This window comes from Bufo gargarizans, chromosome 2 (genome assembly GCF_014858855.1).
Source record: "Bufo gargarizans isolate SCDJY-AF-19 chromosome 2, ASM1485885v1, whole genome shotgun sequence".
Taxonomy (NCBI): domain Eukaryota; kingdom Metazoa; phylum Chordata; class Amphibia; order Anura; family Bufonidae; genus Bufo; species Bufo gargarizans.
This window is the reverse complement of record NC_058081.1, coordinates 231,471,807-231,494,998: the sequence shown is the minus strand read 5'-3', so window position 1 is coordinate 231,494,998 and position 23,192 is coordinate 231,471,807. Positions and strand designations below refer to the sequence as shown.

At 45.2% G+C, this 23,192-nt stretch overlaps 1 protein-coding gene across 1 annotated transcript in view; it reads right to left on the bottom strand.

Annotated features, from left to right (window-relative positions):
- The window catches only part of ELAPOR2 (endosome-lysosome associated apoptosis and autophagy regulator family member 2), a 103,835-nt gene that overhangs the window by 62,818 nt on the left and 17,825 nt on the right, over nucleotides 1-23,192 (bottom strand). Inside the window, exon 2 of the mRNA XM_044280110.1 lies at nucleotides 14,700-14,820. Coding sequence (XP_044136045.1) covers nucleotides 14,700-14,820 — 121 coding nt within the window. The remainder of the gene's footprint in view (nucleotides 1-14,699; nucleotides 14,821-23,192) is intronic.

Below are 23,192 nucleotides of genomic sequence, written 5' to 3'. Positions count from 1 at the left end.
CAAAACATCGCTACAAACCACCCTGCACATTGCTGAAGTCTGTGGTCAATACGTAAGGATCTGTGAGTAGGCATTGGTAATTGAAGAGGTTCTATTTTTTTTTTAAGAACTGTGTCCTACATTTCCCCATATGTGATACATATGGTTTCTAAAATTGAATAGGTCTAATCATTGAATGGGTTTTGGCTGCCTATACATTATGCGGGCTGGCAGTGGGATCTGCATATGAATCACCACTAATTCCTGGGTCACCCCATAATTTAGCATGTACAGTCGGGGGCCAGAATGTACAGGTGCGGCCTGGCCATTTGTGGTGATCCACATACGGATCCCAATGCTGGACCTCATTGTGTATAGACTACTTAACAGAATGGTATGAGACTTCATTCGATCAGTTGGCTATTCCCTCAACATATATCAATTGTAATCATCAATTAAAAAGATTACCATTATTATATCAAAATGGCCAGGGACTGTATGAATGATCCATGTACAAGTGAGCTATAAGGCATGGTTTAGAATTACCATTAAGTCACTTTTAAAATGTCCTACAGGTCTCATGATGCTGCTCTAGTGCCCACCACTCTAACCCACGTTGGGACTGCACTGATGACGTCATGTTTATTGCTTCTATGACAACTAAAGACAAATCGCTGGCCCCAGCAGTCATGTAGCCGCTGAAGCCTGTGACTGGCTAATACATCACGTGATGGATGAATGGCATGTGACTACTGGAGGCCCAAGACCAGCAGAAAATTTTAACAGTAAATTTAATGCTTTAAATTTTACACTGTCCCCTACTAACTTTATAATTTTAATAAATCTTGGATAACCCTTCATACTGCCCCTTAATAAACATGCGAGAAAAGTGGTAAACCTGCTGATTTTGGTGCATCTCCCTAAGTATGAGGGCCTCCTGACTTCCCCCAATGGATGATGTCGGGTGAAAGAAGAATCAGGCATGTCCAATTTTAAAGCCCAATCCTTTTCTTTTCAATGTCACCACTACATACTAAATGGTAAAACACTCAGTAAAACTCATATGGAAAAGGACTTCAGAGGTTTAACCGGCAGTAAACTCAATTGTAGTAACCAATGTCAGGCAGCTGCTGCCAAGGCTAATAAGATTATGTGGTTCCTCAAAAGGGACAAAGATGTACGAGTGGAGAACATAGTTCTACCACTGTACAAATCAGTAGACCGCACATGGAGTATCGTGTACAATTTTGGGCAACTGTGGGGGCCAACTGACTTTATGCCAAAGGCAGATGTTGGGGGAAAGGACAGGATTGGACAGTTGAATGTCAACATTCCATCCTTGGGGAGAAAACTGCCAGACACCCGACTCTGAATTAATGCACATTCAGCTGAGCCAAAGTTGGGACAGATGGCTTTTGGCCAAACACGCTCATTCAGCCAACAGCTGAAATCTTAAATACACAATCAGCTTTAGTCACTTACCCATCTTAATCCCAGTCGCCATATTTTCATTTATAGGCTGTGGTTACTAGTCCCAATATTGCAGTTGACATATACATGTCCAAGAGTAAAAAGAGCTATGAAACATGTATAGCCTATCATCAACAAACTTCTAGACTAGTTGTGGAAACTACTATTTCAATTCCATATTAGTTTATCGATGCCAACTATTATATACATTCTTTCTAGGGATATAATCGTACAGCTATTAAAACCATGACAGTAATATGAATTCACAAAGGTCAGAATGGACCATACCATTCAAGATAGCCACTCACATTTAATTTTCTATTGTTAAGCTGACTGAAAGTCACATCTAACTAGTAACAAGTCACTGCAGCCATCTGTCCTAGATAGAGTTAATACATTATTGATAACATTTGATTTGCTAGCAGAATAATACATGATATCTATCAGTTCTGAAGATGGGGATGGACTCATACTTGAGGGGCTTTGGATTTGTGCCTATAAACTGAATTTTCATAATACAGTAAATAACAATACATGAAATTAAACCAAGTTGACTTAGGGTCAGAAGTTTAATACTACCCAGTATATACAGTATCTGCCCACAAAACCTGGATTAAAAAGGCTTAGCTGCAACAGAATACATAAACAGATGTCTGGATGTTCTGTTCTCTCCATTGTCAGTACACCCTGTGCATCAGGCACACAGAGGACACAACCATTCCATATTGTCAGTGGTGATGATAATTTACATGTATCGTTTTACAATACAGCTTTTTTTGTAATGCTTGGGTAATAAATGGTCACTAACTTTTCACACAACTTTGCATAAATCAATAGCACAAGCGACCACAAGAAACTTTACAGTTATCAGTGAGAAAGGTCTAGTTGTCATGTTATCAGTGTTTACCCCCCCCCCCCCCCCCCCCTCTAATTGCTTTGAAAAATGTCAAACCCATCCAGGACGTATTAGCTCCACTGAGATATCATATTACACATGTCAATACTATGGAAAGGGGAAGGGGAATCAGTAAGCAAGAGTTAAATGAGACATTCACAGACAAAGAGACTACTGCAGCTACATTGGCTGAGATATAAACTTCCTAAGTGCTTTGTTCACAACCACACAGGTCAGTACTTCTCTGTAATATCCTCCATAATCCTCAGGCTGCTTCTGGGTCTTGGGTCTTCTTTGTGGACTGAACTTTTCAATACACACCCCAATCTTTTAACTGGTTTAAATCTGGAAATGGGTAAATGGGTATGGCCACCAATAACCATATAAAGAGTGCTGTAATAATACATGTGTCCTAGGCAAAATTCTTAGCCACTGTGTAATAGAACGTTTGTAACTTTCTAATATCCTATGGAGGTCATTTACTACAGCTCTACTCCAGTTTTCTTGCTTAGAAAAGTCTCATATTTTGATGCAAAATTTACAACCTTTTCTGCTTTATCTGACACCCTCGCCAAGTTTAAAAAAAAATGAGCAGGTTATGAGCGGGATGAAGTAGGTCACGAGTGGAAGCTCCGGGGTCCCACTTATTTAACAACAGGAGCGCTAGAAAACTGGTGCAGCTTCTGGCAAAATTCATTTTCAGTTCTGGCGCATGGACAGGAGAAGATGCAACAAACTTATTAAGAGGCATGCTGTTCATATTTTCATATATACTTTTTCATATCCACAAGCCAACAAAGATAAATGGCATTAAGCCTGGTGACATTGATACAGATGTCCAATTCTTGCCTAACCTTGGTAAATCTCTATTTCCTATATTGTGGCATCACAGCTAGCCGTATGGCTATTACCGCAGTGATATACCGCCTACATTGCTGCACTTAAAGCCTAATTCCACTTGCACAGCTGTTTTCCAATGTGAAGGTCATGTGTCCACACTGAAGTATGTAGCTTCCATTGTGAATGCAGTACGATACTGTTCCGGTGACCCTCATGGCTCATTTAGCCCTCCATTACAATGGATGCATGACGTGATGACGAAGGGATGACGTGATGACGTAGTGGACGTCGCGCTCCCGGCTTTCCCCGCTGCTCAGCTACACCGCTGCCACCTCGACTATGCTGGCGTCTCTGTGCCGAATCCTCCATCCACCTTCTCTGTAACCGGGAACGGGTGATCAGCGTTGTTGAACCGCGGCGCTGTTATCGACTGCTGGTTCGGATGTGGGGGGTGCCTCTGGTTCCTGCTTTTTGTCCAAGCCTGCATGCTGCTGCTTGTTGTTTCTGCCATTCCCGACTCTGCGCTCCTGCCTCCTTTTTCGCCCACTAAGTCGATGTTAACAGTTTGTTGTCTGGAGGTTCTTTTTTCCTTTACCCCCGTGGACTGTGCCTCCGGCTCCTGCCTGAACTGCTACCCCCCCTTTGGTGCCGTGAGTAACCTCTGTGTTCCCCCCCTATTTGTGTTCCCCCCACCTAATGGATTGTTGGAGAAGATGATAAGCTGATAAGCTTCTCTTCTTTAGTGACTAACCTCCTCACGATTGCTGACTCCAACTAACCTTGAAACGGAGTTTGACAAAATTGCACATGATCGCACATGATTACAAGAAAGTGAACTCTAAAGTTTAAAGTATAAGGTGGAGAGGGGGAAAAAAAAAAAAAAAATAATAATAATAAGAGGGGAAAGAGTATAAAGAAGAGTGGACACAAAAAAAAAAAAAAGGGGGAGAGCGAAAAAAAAAAAAGGAGAAGAGAAACAGAATTAAGAAGAAGGCACTTTAAAAAAAAAAGAGAAAGGGGGATAAGGAATAAGGAAAAAGGAAAAAGTAAAAAAAAAAAAAAGAAGAGAAAGAAGGAGAGCAAAGAAGAAAAGATATATATTTAAAGGAGAGAAGGAGGCGGAATAAGGGGGAAAAAAAAATAAAAAAAAAATAAAAACCAAATAAATACTCCAAAAAAAAATAAATAAAAATAAATATTTTAAAAAAAAGGAATAAAGAGGAATAAGCTATGGGCCCAAAAGCCTTTAGGCGTTCGACTGATCTATCAGGTCAGAAACATGGGTCCAAAACTGCTGAACCAACAAAATTGGACCAGTTTCTGAAGTCCCCAAGGGTCAATACGAGGGGTGGACAAAAGGAGTTTTTGGAAAAAAAAAATTATGAATCGGAGGTAACAGACCTAGAAATACAAAAAGGCGCTAGATACCCTGAAGAGGAAGATGGAATAATGGGGGAAGCAATCCCTAATGATAACTCTTCACCGCTGGAAGAAATACTCCTAGCGGTTAAACAGAACGGGGACCTAATACAGGTGGTTACAACCCAACTTGGATTTATTCAAGTTGATGTGGGACTAATAAAAGATGAATTGTCCAAAATGCGAGACAGAGTCAACACCCTTGAAAGTTCTGTCACCCTAATACAGAAGGAATCCAAAAAAATAAATACGGAAGTTTCTACACTTAAAGTGGAATATAATCTCTTGAAGAAAAAGGCAGTGGACCTGGAGGATAGGTCACGAAGATATAATGTGAGAATAATAGGGATCCCAGAGGGTGAGGAAGGAAAAAATCCAACTGAATTTGTACAGAAATTAATTCTTGAGAACTTTGGTAAAGAGTCATTCTCTCCTCTTTTTATGATTGAAAGAGCCCATCGGGTCCCAGGAGGAAAACCAATTCCAGGGAGACAACCTCGGTCAATCCTTGCTAAGCTACTGACTACAGGGGACAGAGATGTCCTCCTGAGAAGGGCGAGGGAATCCTCACCGGTTCTGTATAACGGGATTAGACTGGCCTTTTTTCCTGATTTTTCGAAAGAAATACAAGAAAAGAGACGCACATTTATGACTGTTAAAAAGAAGCTAAGAGAAAGGGATATTAAATATTCTCTTATATTCCCGGCCAAATTGCGGATTGTTTTTGAAGATAAAATCTTTTTTTTTGATACCTCAGAAGAAGCCGCGGATTGGCTAGAGCGAAATATAGTTTTCTTTGCTTCCTAATCGCGGTGTGGGGGTGGCTGAGTGGGGGGAGGGTCGAGGGTTGGTCATAGGAAAGAAATCTACTACAATATGTGGTGGATTGCATGTGGAAGGGGGGTGAGGGGTAGGAGGGGGGTGAGGGGAGGGGGGGGGTGGGGTTGGGCTGTGGTGCGTCAGGGTAGGTGTAGTTTCCCTTGTTTTAGTTTTCTTTGTCTTGTTCTTCCTCTTTCTCCGGTTTTTCCATCTGACCACTGGTAATGACGCTGACTAGAATTCTTGCTTGGAATATACGTGGTCTGGGAGATAGAGGTAAGAGACAAGCGATTTTTGATTTAACTCAGGCCCACCTACCAGCAATAATTTGCTTGTTAGAGACCCATCTTACCGAGGAGAATACTAGAGTGCTCGACAGGGGATGGGCTGCGCACACGTTTCATTCCACCCTCTCCAATTATTCGAGAGGTGTCACGGTGCTGATACACAGACTTATTGATTTCGTTTGTGAGGCATCCTCTGTTGACCAACAGGGGAGATTTATTTTCCTATATTGTAGGATAGGGGGGAAGATATGTATCTTGGCCTTTGTCTATATCCCTCCGCCGTTTTCTCTCTCGGTTCTTAACTCTCTTCTACTATTCATGGATAAATGGCCAGAATGTCCAACATTGATTATGGGTGACTTTAACTGTGTCATCGATCCTCTTTGTGACAGGGTTTCTACGAGAGCTAGGAGTGATAGTCCGCTCCGGGGGTCCCCCCTGGCACGGTTCTGCATGGAGATTGGATTTGAGGATGCTTGGGAACACCTGAGACAGGGGAAAAGGGCTTTTTCATGCTCTAGCAAAGCAGGTAAATCATTGTCCAGAATAGATCTTGTATTGATTAACAGTAAATATGTGAAACTTATAAAGCGAATGAAATATGAAACAAGGTCAATATCAGATCACTCTCCGATACTAATTGAACTATGTCTATCTCAGGAAAGATATATACCAAAATCTCCCTTTAGATTAAATCCCTATTGGTTATCAGTTATAAAGACGCATGAAGCAATTCGAAATGACATAGGCCGATTCTGGGATATTAATTACGGCTCAACAAAAATTCAAGTAGTATGGGACACCTATAAGGCGTATATGAGGGGATTGATGGTTAGTAATATCACGTACCTTAGAAAGGAATATGGAAAAAAACAGAAAAATCTAGAAGAACACGTAGTGTTGGCGACAGAATCCTTCCAGATGCATAAGACGGAGAAGAATAGGGAAAATATGCAAAGAGCCACACAAATATATGCTAAGTTTTTATTGGATAAGGCCCAACAGAACCTTTTTTTTAAGGGGCAAAAATACTTTACAGAGTCAGGGCGACCTGGTAAACTCCTCGCTAGAGTAATCTCCAATCAACAACCTAAAAAACATATAGATAAGGTTCGATTGAGTGATGGTAGGATAGTCACTTCACAGGGCCTGGTGGAGAAGGCTTTTCTTGACTACTTTGTTGATTTGTATAAAGCTGACTCCAACATTACAGATGATAAGATAGATCTTTATTTAGATAGGATCAAGTTTCCAACAATTACCGAGATGCAAAGGAAAGCGCTAGAAATGGAGGTCTCAATTCAGGAACTTGAGGGAGCTATTAAATTATGCTCAACTAACTCCACCCCTGGCTCAGACGGGCTTCCATATGAATTCTATAGTAAATATGAGGACTGTATTCTTCCCAGACTATTGGAGGTCTTTGCTGAATCAACAGAGGAGGGGATGCTTCCAGACTCAATGATGGAGGCCATAATAATATTAATTCCAAAAAAAGGCAAGGACCCTTTAGATTTAGAATCCTATAGACCAATTTCACTGCTTAATGCAGATGTAAAGCTTCTTGCGAGGGTCCTGGCCACAAGGCTCTCCAGGGTCATTTCCTCCATTGTGCATCCTGATCAGAGTGGCTTTATACAAAACAAGGGCACACACCATAATTTACACCGACTCTTCTCTAATATCCAGGCCCCGGGGGGGACTGCCCGCTCCATCCTGTCATTGGATGCTTCTAAGGCCTTTGACAGGGTGGAGTGGCGCTTCCTCTGGAAGGTTCTTGCTAAGATGGGCTTTGGGGAAAAATTTATACGTACTCTTAGGCTGTTGTATAGATCCCCAAGGGCAAAACTGAGTCTCAATGGAATTCTGAGTAGTAGTATTGATCTAAACAGAGGCACCCGACAGGGTTGCCCATTATCTCCCCTGTTATTCGATATTTATATCGAGCCCCTTGCGTTGGCCATTAGGCAGGATGACCAGATTAAAGGATTTGGTACCCTAGGAACACAGGACCGCATCTCACTATATGCAGATGACATCCTGTTTTTTATAGATCATACGGAAATCATTCTTCCTAGGATTATTCAAATGGTTAACGCATTTGGTGAGGTATCTGGTCTCCGAATAAACTGGGCAAAAACTAGTCTGCTCCCAATAGATCCCCTGCCACAAAAGGAGGTTCCTGCTACACAGTTGGATATTGTTGATACTATTCAATACTTGGGTTTGACTATATCGCCTCGGGTTGAAAATTTTGTACAACTCAATCTGATCCCCATAATGGTAAAGATCAGAGCTAAAATAGGAATCTGGCTGAAACTTCCCCTATCCAGAGCTGATCGAGTTTCACTAGTTAAAATGGTGATATTACCACAATTTCTTTACTGTGCTCAGGAATACACCTATTTGGATACAAGACAAACATTTTAAACTCATGGAAAGAATAATTAATGATTTAATATGGGGAAGAAAGCGAGTGCGAATTAAGCTGGAATACTTGTATAAATCAGTGGAGTGTGGGGGTTTAAATCTCCCCTACTTTAAAGGGTATTTTATTGCAGCCCAGCTATTGAGGTGCTATGAATCAGAGGACAGTGCACTCCTGGGGAAGCTGGTAACTAGCCACGCTCATAACAATATTTTTACCTTGTTGGAATCCGGGCTTTTGAAGAGCTATGAGCAAGACTATAAAGAGACTATAAATCTACTTCTGAAAGTGTGGGGTATAACTAGGACATGGTTGAAGGTTAGGGGTTCACTCACATTTACGCCTCTTTGGCATAATTTCTATTTACATAGGTTAGATGATATTGCAGCTGACACTTTTTGGCAGAAGAATAAAATATTATATATTTCACAGGTAGTTAAAGATAGAGAAATTAAATCCTTTAGAGAAATGACACATAATATAAGAAATCTCTCATGGTTTAGGTATTTTCAATTGCGATCTGTACTATCCAGTTTGGACGATAAACGTCTGCTGGAAATAGATAATTTATCTTTTTTGAATGATTGGGTAGGGGGTACACCTTCTAGAATAAAGATTTCCAATATATATAAGTTATTAATTAAGGCACGGTTTAGCGATACACAATCACCAGGACAAAAAGCATGGGAAGCGGACTGCCCGCACTTGCGAGTAGAAGGGTGGGAGAATATTTTTGGGAATCTGACTTCAGTATCCCAGAACTTTAACCATGTCCTAATACAATTTTACATTTCCCATAGACTATACATTACTCCCCTATGGATGAATAAATGCGGGTTGAGAGCCACATCTAACTGCCCCAAATGTGATATTGTAGGAGCAGACTTCCTCCACATGGTTTGGACTTGTCCAGAACTTGTAAAATACTGGAATAGTATTAATAATTGTATTATCCATAAACTAAAAATTCGAATTCCTTTTGAACCTCATGTATTCGTGCTTAACGACTTTTCCAAATTAAAAAATCACAAGTATCAAAAGATCTTTCTGAGCAGAATATTGATGTTGGCTAGAGTTCTGATTAGTCGGACCTGGTTTGCCCGATCCACTCCAGACATAAATATATGGATAAATTTAACTGATAAGGTAAAAAATTACGAGAAAATCATATATAAACGGAGGGAAGTTGGGGACCAGTGGAATAGGATATGGGGTGGCTGGAAGATTGACTAACTGAGGTCATGTTGGTTTGTTTATGGGGGTCCTACCTTGACGCACCACAGACTAGGGGGGAGGGAGGGGAGGGTTTTTTATAAATGCAACTAAAAGATGAACTAATTATATTTATATTTATCTACATTTGGTTGGGTCATTAATAATTGAGGGGTTGTAAAAAAATTTGCTGTTAATGTTTTGTAATTTTCCCAATAAACTTTAAAAAAAAAAAAAAAAAAAAAAAAAAAAAACAATGGATGCATGTGATACATTTTGCCATTGATATGATACTCATTAAAGGATAACTGTCATATTTTAATAAAATAAAAAAAATCAACTTTAGCATATGTTACTGCTGCAGCAGCATTATGCATAAAGCAATCTTTAGTTTCTTCACTTACCACTGTTTTCCTTGAGTTTTCCCCTTAGTTACGGCTGTTTTGAATCCTACATTATGATGATCTTCTCAAGATGGCTCCTCTGCCAGTTCTCTGAGGCCAAAACTCAGGTCACATACAAACATGCTGTAGCCAGCAGCTCCCTGCCAGCCAATCAGATTAGATTACTGAGAGACACGCCTCCTCACTCTGAAGCCTAATGCAGGCATTAAGTGTGAAGGACCGCCCCTCCGTCTTCCTAGCCGGAGACAGATCAGCCCTAGCAACGGTCTTTTAAGGGAGCAGTGGAAAGGGACAGGAGGCATTAATAAAAGCTGTTATTATAAGGCAATTACAGATCTTTTGTCAATCACTGACCGACTAACTCAGGTATACATGCCTAGCTCTAATAAAATGGCAAATAAAATAAAAATATGACAGTAATCCTTTAAATGACTACTGCAGTTTCAACAATTAAAAAGTGATGTATTGTATACTGGCAAGTTAGAATGATTTCCAAATCTATGGGAAGAGGAGAGAAAGCCACTGCCAGACACCTCCAGCTCATCTCCCAAGAGAACAAAAATTATCGGGCATCATCTGTTGGGGAGAGTCGGGAACTACCCATATACATTAGACAGTCGATTGAACCTGCCTTAACTCAGAGTAGGCACTGAAGTTAAACTGTTGTCACAGATCATGGCTCTGCTTTAAAGGGTTTATACAGGATTTTACAAGTGATGGCCTATCTTCAGGATAGGCCATCAATATCTGATCAGCAGAGATCCAACTAAATGCAACTCTGCTAATCAGCTGTTCTGCAGTAGTTCCGACACTGGAAGTTGGAACTACACAGCTATGTTCACTATGTGGTGGACGGAGCTGCTCCCACTGGAGTGAAAGCAGTAACCAGATATATCCACTACACAGTGGACATAGCTGAGTAGTTCCAGCACCAGAGGTACTATACAGCTGATTGGCAGGGGTTTGAGGTGTCATACCCCATAGATCAGATAGTGATGGCCTGTATAAACCCTTTAGTGATCTACAAAGCATCCAAGGAGCAAGATCCAAGTAATAGAAATATCAGGTAATCACTTGGGCAATAAACTCGTATTAATGATATACCGCGGTATTAAGAAACGGCAATATGGCGATATCACCTTTTCTTAATTACGGCAGTATTTTAGTGACGTCATAGGGGCAGTCACACGTCACAGTGCTGAGTGCCTCTAAAACGTCCGGCACACATTACAGTCGGCACAGTTGAGAAGGAGAAAGCCTCTCCCCACTGTGATCCAGCTGCCGCTGTGCCACCAATGAGAAGGTAATAGTGAGGAGGAGGGAAGGGGCTGTGGCCGCTGCGCCACCAATGAGAATTACCCTCAATACAAATATACACCACGGGAGCCGGCCGTATCACATACCCGGCACCCGGTCTCAATGACAGGAAGCGACGATCCCGCGAACCAAGGCAATTAATCCCTCAAGTGTGGCACCTAAGGGGTTAATTGGTGCGGTTCGGCGTGTGCACAAAGCACAGGCAGCAGGGACAATGTGAGATCCTATTCACCCCAATAGATCTCTATTAGGCTGCATAGGACAAGGGATGAAAAGATCCCAGGTTCTAGCCCCATAAGGGTGCTAATAGTTATTAAATAAAAAGTTTAAAAAAAGAAAAAGTACAAAAAAAAACTAATTAGGTATCGCCACATCTGAAAAAGTCCAAACTATTAAAGTATTGAAAAATATCTCCTATGTGGTGAACGTCGTAACAGAAAATTTAAAAAAAAAACATATGATTCTTGATTTTTTTTTGTCTCCTTCTCCCCTAAAAAATAGGATAGGACTGTTCTATTATGGGCTGCACGTTCCAAAAATTGCGGAATGCACACTTTTTGGGGGTGTTTAATTTTTCTTTTGCATGATATTGAGTATTGCATTACTTTTTTATGGGACCGAAATTGAATCAAAATTTTGGTATTGTGACAACCCTAGTCACGGGGGTATAAGTCCTTTGGGTCCGAAAGAAGTGGCATCTAGTGGCTGCAAACCCCCAGAGCCAGTAGATCGGCGCTGGATAACTCTCTGCACTCTGGGGGCTGCTGCACAGAGGGGCCAGGGCTGAGAACAGTCGCTGCACTCTGGGGGCTGCTGCACAGAGAGGCCGGGGCTGAGAACAGTCGCTGCACTCTGGGGGCTGCTGCACAGAGAGGCCGGGGCTGAGAACAGTCGCTGCACTCTGGGGGCTGCTGCACAGAGAGGCCGGGGCTGACAACAGTCGCTGCACTCTGGGGGCTGCTGCACAGAGAGGCCGGGGCTGACAACAGTCGCTGCACTCTGGGGGCTGCTGCACAGAGAGGCCGGGGCTGACAACAGTCACTGCACTCTGGGGGCTGCTGCACAGAGAGGCCGGGGCTGAGAACAGTCGCTGCACTCTGGGGGCTGCTGCACAGAGAGGCCGGGGCTGAGAACAGTCGCTGCACTCTGGGGGCTGCTGCACAGAGAGGCCGGGGCTGAGAACAGTCGCTGCACTCTGGGGGTTGCTGCACAGAGAGGCCGGGGCTGAGAACAGTCTCTGCACTCTGGGGGCTGCTGCACAGAGAGGCCGGGGCTGAGAACAGTCGCTGCACTCTGGGGGCTGCTGCACAGAGAGGCCGGGGCTGAGAACAGTCGCTGCACTCTGGGGGCTGCTGCACAGAGAGGCCGGGGCTGAGAACAGTCGCTGCACTCTGGGGGCTGCTGTACAGAGAGGCCGGGGCTGAGAACAGTCTCTGCACTCTGGGGGCTGCTGCACAGAGCGGCCGGGGCTGAGAACAGTCGCTGCACTCTGGGGGCTGCTGCACAGAGAGGCCGGGGCTGAGAACAGTCGCTGCACTCTGGGGGCTGCTGCACAGAGAGGCCGGGGCTGAGAACAGTCTCTGCACTCTGGGGGCTGCTGCACAGAGAGGCCGGGGCTGAGAACAGTCGCTGCACTCTGGGGGCTGCTGCACAGAGAGGCCGGGGCTGAGAACAGTCGCTGCACTCTGGGGGCTGCTGCACAGAGAGGCCGGGGCTGAGAACAGTCTCTGCACTCTGGGGGCTGCTGCACAGAGAGGCCGGGGCTGAGAACAGTCTCTGCACTCTGGGGGCTGCTGCACAGAGAGGCCGGGGCTGAGAACAGTCGCTGCACTCTGGGGGCTGCTGCACAGAGAGGCCGGGGCTGACAACAGTCACTGCACTCTGGGGGCTGCTGCACAGAGAGGCCGGGGCTGAGAACAGTCGCTGCACTCTGGGGGCTGCTGCACAGAGAGGCCGGGGCTGAGAACAGTCGCTGCACTCTGGGGGCTGCTGCACAGAGAGGCCGGGGCTGAGAACAGTCGCTGCACTCTGGGGGTTGCTGCACAGAGAGGCCGGGGCTGAGAACAGTCTCTGCACTCTGGGGGCTGCTGCACAGAGAGGCCGGGGCTGAGAACAGTCGCTGCACTCTGGGGGCTGCTGCACAGAGAGGCCGGGGCTGAGAACAGTCTCTGCACTCTGGGGGCTGCTGCACAGAGAGGCCGGGGCTGAGAACAGTCGCTGCACTCTGGGGGCTGCTGTACAGAGAGGCCGGGGCTGAGAACAGTCTCTGCACTCTGGGGGCTGCTGCACAGAGCGGCCGGGGCTGAGAACAGTCGCTGCACTCTGGGGGCTGCTGCACAGAGCGGCCGGGGCTGAGAACAGTCGCTGCACTCTGGGGGCTGCTGCACAGAGAGGCCGGGGCTGAGAACAGTCGCTGCACTCTGGGGGCTGCTGCACAGAGAGGCCGGGGCTGAGAACAGTCGCTGCACTCTGGGGGCTGCTGCACAGAGAGGCCGGGGCTGAGAACAGTCTCTGCACTCTGGGGGCTGCTGCACAGAGAGGCCGGGGCTGAGAACAGTTTCTGCACTCTGGGGGCTGCTGCACAGAGAGGCCGGGGCTGAGAACAGTCGCTGCACTCTGGGGGCTGCTGCACAGAGAGGCCGGGGCTGAGAACAGTCTCTGCACTCTGGGGGCTGCTGCACAGAGAGGCCGGGGCTGAGAACAGTCTCTGCACTCTGGGGGCTGCTGCACAGAGAGGCCGGGGGTGAGAACAGTCTCTGCACTCTGGGGGCTGCTGCACAGAGAGGCCGGGGCTGAGAACAGTCGCTGCACTCTGGGGGCTGCGGTAATATGGCTGTAGTGTGTAGGGACTAAGACCCATATGGGAAGCGCTAGTCTTTAGTAAATGTTTTATTTGACTGAAAGGCATCTTTATGATGCCATGGTGCCGTTCCTGACAATGTGCACCTATGATGGGCACACTCTGAACAACCCACTTATCAGAGTTTTCCAGTAGGATGTCCCATTTTCTATGGGAGCGGCGAAGATGGCTGATCACTGCTATCTCCAGCACTTCCATAAAGAAAGAATAGAGCATCAGATTGGAGGGGAACGGTGACCCCGTTCTTGGCGGGCAACTAAGATATGTTACTGCATGGGGGCATAAAGGAGACATTATAATGTATGGGGGCGACAAGGAAACACGAGTACATGTTTTGAGTATTTTTTTTTTCTAAATGGGCATTTATAGCGATATATATCGTTACCGCGATTAATTTCTTAATATCGTTATCGTGGGAATATTTTTTACATCGCCCAACTCTAGTAATCACTCCATGTCGATACTGATTTATAACATTTCTTGAGCTCCTCACTGGAGGGTCACTTTCAACAAGTCCATTCCTGCCTGTAAGTCCCAGGGAGAACATAGTATTAAGCGTACTCCAACACAGTTTTAGGAGACTATTTTGCAGGCTACAGGTGGCAAGAATAATATAGCTAACAGAGCATGAATATAGTTAATGAAGCAGATAAGCAGCGCATGGCTACATTGTCTCATCACACACTGTGACTTTGTATCACTACGTAACTATTAGTATGACTACCGCAATCAATTACATATATAAACCAGCGATTTAGAGTCTACTTACTGCAATCTTTTCCTTTTACAGGGTCTGGCAATCCAACGCAATGCTTTTCTCTATTTGGTACTGCAACCCTCCACCTGGATCCAGTGCTGTCACATTCTGTGTATTCATAATGATAGTCGCTCTGAAAAATAAAATTATATTCTAATTATGAGAGCACAAGGACACAAGGAAACATTCAGCCACTTTAGGGAGCAGGTGCAACGCCCCGCCCCCCCTGCTCCTAGAGGCTAATTAGCATATTAAAAAGTTCATTTTTCTTAATAACGGCGGCACGCAGTGAGATGGCACTAATATAGTTATGTTCAGCTGACATTAGCACATCGCTAAGGTCAGTCAGCTTAATACCCATTTTTCAGATGACAGAAACGCTTTAAGTGTCTGGTGTCTCAATTGCGCAATCATTCTTCATGAATGGTGCTCCAGAGGAAGAAAAGTGTGTCAGCTTTACCACCATGGAGGCAAGAAGTAAAAAATCCTCGGACAGTCGGCCATAAAAATTGATGCTTTATTTCATATTCTCATAAAAAAAAGAAATATATGGCTAACGGTGGATAAAAAGCCAATGTGTTTCGGATGACTTATTCATAGGATGACTAAGGATGATATGCTTTATCCGAAACGCATTGGTTTTTTTATCCACTATTCGTACATTTTTTTAAAATAAAACATCAGATTTTATGGACAAGTGCCCGAGGATTTTTAAATTTTTGGATCATCTGGTCATAATAAGGAGATATTTCAATGTGTTAGAAAATTTCTTTTCCAATAGTAAGCATTACTGATGAGAAAGAGCATTCTGATCTTCCCATAGATGGCTCAATTTGTATGATGGTAAGGTGGGTCATGTATAGCTGGCTTTACTAGTTTTACCATCAGCATACCTGGAGGGTTCATTCTTGGTGGCCATTCTATATGGGGCGCCTGTGTCGGTGGGGACTGTTTGTGGATTTTTGATGGCTGTATGTGATGTGATTCTCTAGGCAATGTATGACACTGTGTAAGTGCCTTATGGCTCTGAGGGGGCTCATTAGCGCTTTGGTTCCAGACAAGTAAATACAAAATTTGAATCTGCTTTATGAGTAGGACTCTATTGTTTTGGGGTCTCTAAAGGGAACTAAAATTGAAACAAATCGAGGCAATACTGCATTCTGCAGGTCAAAGATATTGGCTCTGCTTTCAGATGATGAGTAAAGTAGCGGGAAACAAATGGCCAGAAATTTACCGACTTAATCCAAATGATTGCGCTACAGTCTCACGGTCTCAGAATGACTGTGCAATCACAGGACGCCAAAGCTTGTGTCTGGAAATATTACAATTCAATAGATCCAAGATGTCAGTAGTGTCAGAAACCATGCAAAGATTGATGGCGAAAGAGTTAAACGTCTGAATTCTAGGATTGCATGAATGCAAATAGAGCTTGGAAATATGATGCCATCTGTCAGCCTGATGTTGGGACGGAGACAACAATATTAGACCCTAATATCGAGTGCTTATAGTAAGCTATTCCGGCACTTTCAGGATATACCATCATGTGCATATTTTTTTTAATTGTCCATATACGTATCCTATATAGGAACCCCATTTTCTTCTTAGGGTACTTTCACACTAGCGTTTTTCTTTTCTGGCATAGAGTTCCGTCACAGGGGCTCTATACCGGAAAAGAACTGATCAGGCATATCCCCATGCATTCTGAATGGAGAGTAATCCGTTCAGGATGCATCAGGATGTCTTCAGTTCAGTCTTTTTGACTGATCAGGCAAAAGATAAAACCGTAGCATGCTATGGTTTTCTCTCCGGCCCAAAAAACGGACAACTTGTCTAAATGCCGAATCCGGCATTTTTTTTTACATAGGAATGTATTAGTTGCGGATCCAGCATTTAAAATACCGGAATGCCGAATCCGTCCATGCGCAGACCGAAAAAAAGGTGAAAAAAATAAATGCCGGATCCGTTTTGCCGGATGACACTGGAAAGATGGATCCGGCATTTCAATGCATTTTTCAGACTGATTAGGCATTTTTCAGACTGATCAGGATCCTGATCAGTATTACAAATGCCATCAGTTGGCATACGTTTTGCCTGCCGGATCAGTCTGCCGCAAGTGGGAAAGGCCTTAGGCCTCTTTCACACGGGCATCACGTGTGAGGGCCGGATTGGATGCAGGTGCGTCGCGGGAAAATGCGCAATTTTTCTGAACGAGTGCAAAGCATTTTAATGCGTTTTGCACGCGCGTGAGAAAAATCGGCATGTTTGGTACCCAGACCCGAACCCGGACTTCTTCACAGAGTAGATGTTATTATTTTCCCTTATAACATGGTTGTAAGGGAAAATAATAACATTCTTAATAAAGAATGCTTAGTAAAATATCCATTGAGGGGTTAAAATAATAAACAAATTTAACTCACCCCATCCACTCCTCTTCTTTCTTCAGGACCTGGGTAAAGGACCTATGATGACGTCACTGTGCTCATCACATGGTCAATCACATGGTCCATCACCATGGTGATGGACCATGTGATGAGCGCAGTGGCGTCATCTTAGGTCCTTTACCCAGGTCCTGAAGAAAGAAGAAAGAAGAGGAGATCCGCTACGCGACCAAGTGGATGGGGTGAGTTAAATTTATAATTTTTTAACCCCTCCTTCCTAATTTACTTAGCATTCTGTATTAAGAATGCTATTATTTTCCATAATATGGGGAAAATAATAAAGATCGGGTCCCCATCCCGATCGTCTCCTGGGCAACCATGTGTGAAAATCGCAACGCATGCGCACTTGCTTGCTGATGCTTGCCATTTTCACACAACCCCAATCACTTCTATGGGGCCTGCATTGCATGAAAAACGCACAAAATAGAGCATGCTGCGATTTTCACGCAACGCACAAGTGATGCGTGAATATCACTGCTTATGAATGAATGAATGGGTCCGGATTCAGTGCGGGTGCACTGCGTTCACCTCACGCACTGCACGGAAATCTCACCCATGTGAAAGAGGCCTTACAGTCCAAAAACCTAATGGGAGATTAACTATTTTCCCACATGTATGCATGAGTTCCACATAGGCTATTAGACTCTATACTCCGCTAAAGCTGGAGAACTTGCAGATCACTGCAGACCAGTGATCTATGAGAAAGTCAAGGGAGATGGCAGCCGTCCCGGCAGGCAAAACAGCCATCTCACATACAGTATATGGCCTGCGTTAGGCTGGGGAATATGTAAATGAATACATTCTCTACAGCACTTTGGAAATGGCCGGGTATATAATGTATAACAAATATACTTATGCAATTACTCAAAATTGTAGAAAAAATGGGCTGATGATTTCAATTGAAAACAGGAAAAAGCAAGAACAAAAAAGGGGTGTGTACAACTGTTCCAGGTTTCTGGAAAGGTTTTAGGTGTAGGTTTTATAGTGATATACGGTAACTGCGCAGGAAATTTGTGTCATCACCAGGAAGCAGATGAAGAGGTCTGCGGCCTCCAGGCAATGTGTATTCTGCAAACACAGAAAAAGCCCATTATAAACTGTTAGGCTGTAATGTAAGGGTGTGGAATGTTAGATGTCAAAGGTAGACATTTTTATGTTCCACTTTAAAAAGGCTGAAGATTTAAAGTGCCACTGTCATTTATTTTTAATATCATGTAGGGACAGGGATGTGTCATCTTAGACCTAGGATATGCCACCAATGTCAGATAGGTGCAGGGCCCCCAAAGTGAAGCAGTGAATGGAGAGCGCCAGCACCTGGCTTTTTTCAGAGCTCCCATAGAAGTAAATAGAGGCTGGACGCGATTGCTGATCTAGAAATAGGTGCAGGTCCCAGAGGCATCCATCTGACATTCGTGGCATATCTTAGATGAGCAAACCCTTTAAATATTTTTTAACATACTTGATTAGGGGAATATATATTTTGTTCTAGAAAATGGGAACAAGGTGTAAACAGTCTTCTTAGCAAGGCTATAACAGTGTTTCTAAGGAGAGTCTGTCTTCAGGGGGCCTCAGTATACACTAAGATACTACATATTGGAGAGTTTTCCTGTCAGGCTGCTCAGCCATGATGACATATCACAGGCAGGATCACATCATTCCCATCTATTATACAGCAGTGTATTGAGGCCTTGCCCCCTCACCCCCTTAGGCAGCTCTGCAAGTGGTGGCAACCAGTCCTGCTCACATTCTAAGACAAACTGCAGGTGGCCATTTTCAATCATTGGCGGAGAAGAGCTTTAGGTCTATGTGCAGACTGTCTTCTAGCCTTTCATTGGAGGTAGACATCAGGTAGACATGCATACACAGTATCCTGTGCTTTCCTATACTGTAAAAAAAAAGGTATTCCAGCCTATACTAGGCAGACAGAGCCCAACAGGACACATGTTTGGCCTCCGTCAGGTAAATGGATACATTTGATTTGTGTGCTGGGAGCTTTACCAGCCGTATACACCAAAAATAGGTCTCAGATACCAGGAGAATTGTGAATGCAGCTCTAGGATAGTGTCATCTATAAAATCAAAGCTGGACTGAAGTTCCTTGGGCCCACCAGAAGAAATGATTCCGAGGGCCCACCCTCTGTGTATGCAGGATAGGTACAAGTCTGCAGTCATTTTTGTTATCACTGCACATGCAGGACATGTCTTCAAAAAGATAGAATAGGGAATATAGTTCAGAAACAAACCTCAAAGTATGTGGGCTCAATGTTTGACAGCAGTAAAATCTATAACAATAGTTAACGGTACTTTGCATGCAATGAAATAGACATTGGGAAGCATTGGTGTTTATGAAATTACATGGTGGTGGGCCCCTTTTCCTAATAGGCCTCATGCACACGACCGTTGTGTGCATCCGCGTCCGTTCCGTCATTTTCCACAGTTTAGCGGAGGTCCCATTCATTTCTATGGAGCTGTGAAAAAAGTCTGATAGTCCTCCGTTTTTCCTCCGCGTCCCTGATTCCAGTCCGTCAAAAAAATATAACCTGTCCTATTCTTGTCAGTGGAAATCGGAGAACAGACCCATTCAAGTTAATGGGTCTGTCAAAAAAAAAACGGATGCACAACTGGCATGTCATCCATGTCCGTTTTTTTCTACAAGACCTTGGTGCAATAAAATTACATTTTTCATTAACCTTCCTTTTTTTTCTCCTGTGAGACAAAAAAAAAAGGAAGACACAAGGAAACACAACTGAAGCAAAATCGGACACGGACCACTGAAGCCAAATCAGGCTGCTTTCACACTAGCGTTCGGGTTTCCGTTCGTGAGCTCCGTTTGAAGGAGCTCACGAGCGGACCCGAACGCAGCCGTCCAGCCCTGATGCAGTCTGAATGGAGGCGGATCCGCTCAGACTGCATCAGTCTGGCGGCGTTCAGCCTCCGCTCCGCTCGCCTCCGCACGGACAGGCGGACAGCTGAACGCTGCTTGCAGCGTTCGGGTGTCCGCCTGGCCGTGCGGAGGCGTGCGGATCCGTCCAGACTTACAATGTAAGTCAATGGGGACGGATCCGTTTGAAGATGCCACAATGTGGCTCAATCTTCAAGCGGATCCGTCCCCCATTGACTTTACATTGAAAGTCTGGACGGATCCGTCCCAGGCTATTTTCACACTTAGCTTTTTTTAGCTAATATAATGCAGACGGATCCGTTCTGAACGGAGCCTCCGTCTGCATTATTATGGGCGGATCCGTTCAGAACGGATCTGCCCGAACGCTAGTGTGAAAGTAGCCTTACTGACAGTGAAAAAACACTGCCTAAGGCCTCATGCACACGACAGTTTTTTTTCACGGCCCGCAAAAACGGGGTCCGTGGGTCCGTGATCCGTGACCGTTTTTCCGTCCGTGGGTCTTCCTGGATTTTTAGAGGATCCACGGACATGAAAAAAAGTCATTTTGGTGTCCGCCGGGCCGTGCGGAGCCAAACGGATCCGTCCTGAATTACAATGCAAGTCAATGGGGACGGATCCGTTTGACGTTGACACAATATGGTGCCATTTCAAACGGATCCGTCCCCATTGACTTTCAATGTAAAGTCTGGAGTCCCTTTATACCATCTGATTGGAGTTTTCTCCAATCCGATGGTATATTTTAACTTGTAGCGTCCCCATCACCATGGGAACGCCTCTATGTTAGAATATACTGTCGGATATGAGCTACATCGTGAAACTCATTTCCGACAGTATATTCTAACACAGAGGCGTTCCCATGGTGATGGAGACGCTTCAGGTTAGAATATACAAAAAAACTGTGTACATGACTGCCCCCTGCTGCCTGGCAGGTGCTGCCAGGCAGCAGGGGGCAGACCCCCCCCCCCCTGTTTTTAACTCATTGGTGGCCAGTGGGCCCCCCCTCCCCTGTTGTTAACTCGTTGGTGGCCAGTGTGCGCACCCCCCTCCCTCCCTCCCTCTATTGTTTTAATACATTGGGGCCAGTGTGCGCGCGCCCCCCAACCCCCCCTCCCTCCCTCTATTGTTTTAATACATTGGGGCCAGTGTGCGCGCGCCCCCCCAACCCCCCCTCCCTCCCTCTATTGTTTTAATACATTGGGGCCAGTGTGCGCACCCCCCCAACCCCCCCCCCCCCCTCCCTCCCCCCATTGTAATCATCATTGGTGGCAGCGGAGTAGAAGATTTTCCTACTTACCTGGCTGCTGGCTGCTGCGATGTCTGCGTCCGGCCGGGAGCTCCTCCTACTGGTAAGTGACAGCAATGCGCCGCACAGACCTGTCACTTACCAGTAGGAGGAGCTCCCGGCCGGACGCAGACATCGCAGCAGCCAGCAGCCAGGTAAGTATGAAAATCTTCTACTCCGCTGCCACCGATGATGATTACAATAGAGGGAGGGAGGGGGGGGGGGGGTTGGGGGGGTGCGCACACTGGCCCCAATGTATTAAAACAATAGAGGGAGGGAGGGGGGGGGGTTGGGGGGGTGCGCACACTGGCCCCAATGTATTAAAACAATAGAGGGAGGGAGGGGGGGTTGGGGGGCGCGCGCACACTGGCCCCAATGTATTAAAACAATAGAGGGAGGGAGGGGGGTGCGCACACTGGCCACCAACGAGTTAACAACAGGGGAGGGGGAGGGGGGGGGCCGCACAATGATATTCAAACTGGGGAGGGGGGGTCTGCCCCCTGCTGCCTGGCAGCCCTGATCTCTTACAGGGGGATATGATGGGGTTAATTGTACTATCATATCCCCCTGTACGAGATCGGGTGCTCCCAGGCAGCAGGGGGCAGTCTTGTACACTGTTTGTAGTGTATTCTAACTAGAAGCGTCCCATCACCATGGGAACGCCTCTGTGTTAGAATATACTGTCGGATCTGAGTTTTCACGAAGTGAAAACTCAGCTCTGAAAAAGCTTTTATGCAGACGGATCTTCGGATCCGTCTGTATGAAACTAACCTACGGCCACGGATCACGGACACGGATGCCAATCTTGTGTGCATCCGTGTTCTTTCACGGACCCATTGACTTGAATGGGCCCGTGAACCGTTGGCCGTGAAAAAAATAGGACAGGTCATATTTTTTTCACGGCCAGGAAACACGGCTCACGGATGCGGCTGCCAAACGGTGCATTTTCCGATTTTTCCACGGACCCATTGAAAGTCAATGGGTCCGCAAAAAAAAACGGAAAACGGCACAACGGCCACGGATGCACACAACGGTCGTGTGCATGAGGCCTAAGGCAGCTGCACAGGAGGACTCAGATACAGTTAATATCAGGACATTCGGCAGCCCTCCTGGGACCGTAGGACAGCTGCCGCATCTGGGAAAGGTTGGGAGCCATGTATATAGTTTATCCAATCAGCTGAAGTTGACCTTCATTATTGTGTCTGAGCTTGGTCCCACCAGAGGATCCTCTGGCACTCTGGTGGGCCAGTCCAGAACTGTATAAAATGATGTCCACGCCAGGGGCGGATTGGCCACAGACCTTACAGGGAAATTTCCTGACAGCAGTAGTAAAATAAAATAGTGCTCTGCACTCCATAACTACTGTAGTACTCATGTATTACTGTAGAAAATGGTCCAAAATTGGGGTGACAGAATCCTTTTAGATAATGTAGAGGTACTCACTAGCTTCCGGATATGGTATCCATACATCAACGTATTAAAATAGATGTCAAATGGACGCTCTATTTGCCTACATTGCAACTGCAGCCAGTTGTGCATTTCCAATGAATTCCTAAAGCAAACTATTGGGATGGTGAGCACGAATGAGCAGATTAGCCGTCCTAGTGGGGTTTTACCGTATATTTGGATAGGAAGGGTGTAGCAAGACACAAATAGTGATAAGGAGGCTGCTGAACATATGCACACACAGCTGGTGTTCCCCGGGGTCTGCCCCCGCCCCAGGGCTTGTACAGATAACTGCCACTTGTTCATACATACACGTGTGTGGGTAACACGCCTAACAATGGAAGGGACACAGTTCTGCTGCTAGAAAACCAATGTCTTACATGTGATCGACAAGTCAACGATTATTTCATTTTTACTGGATTTTCTCATTCAAACCAG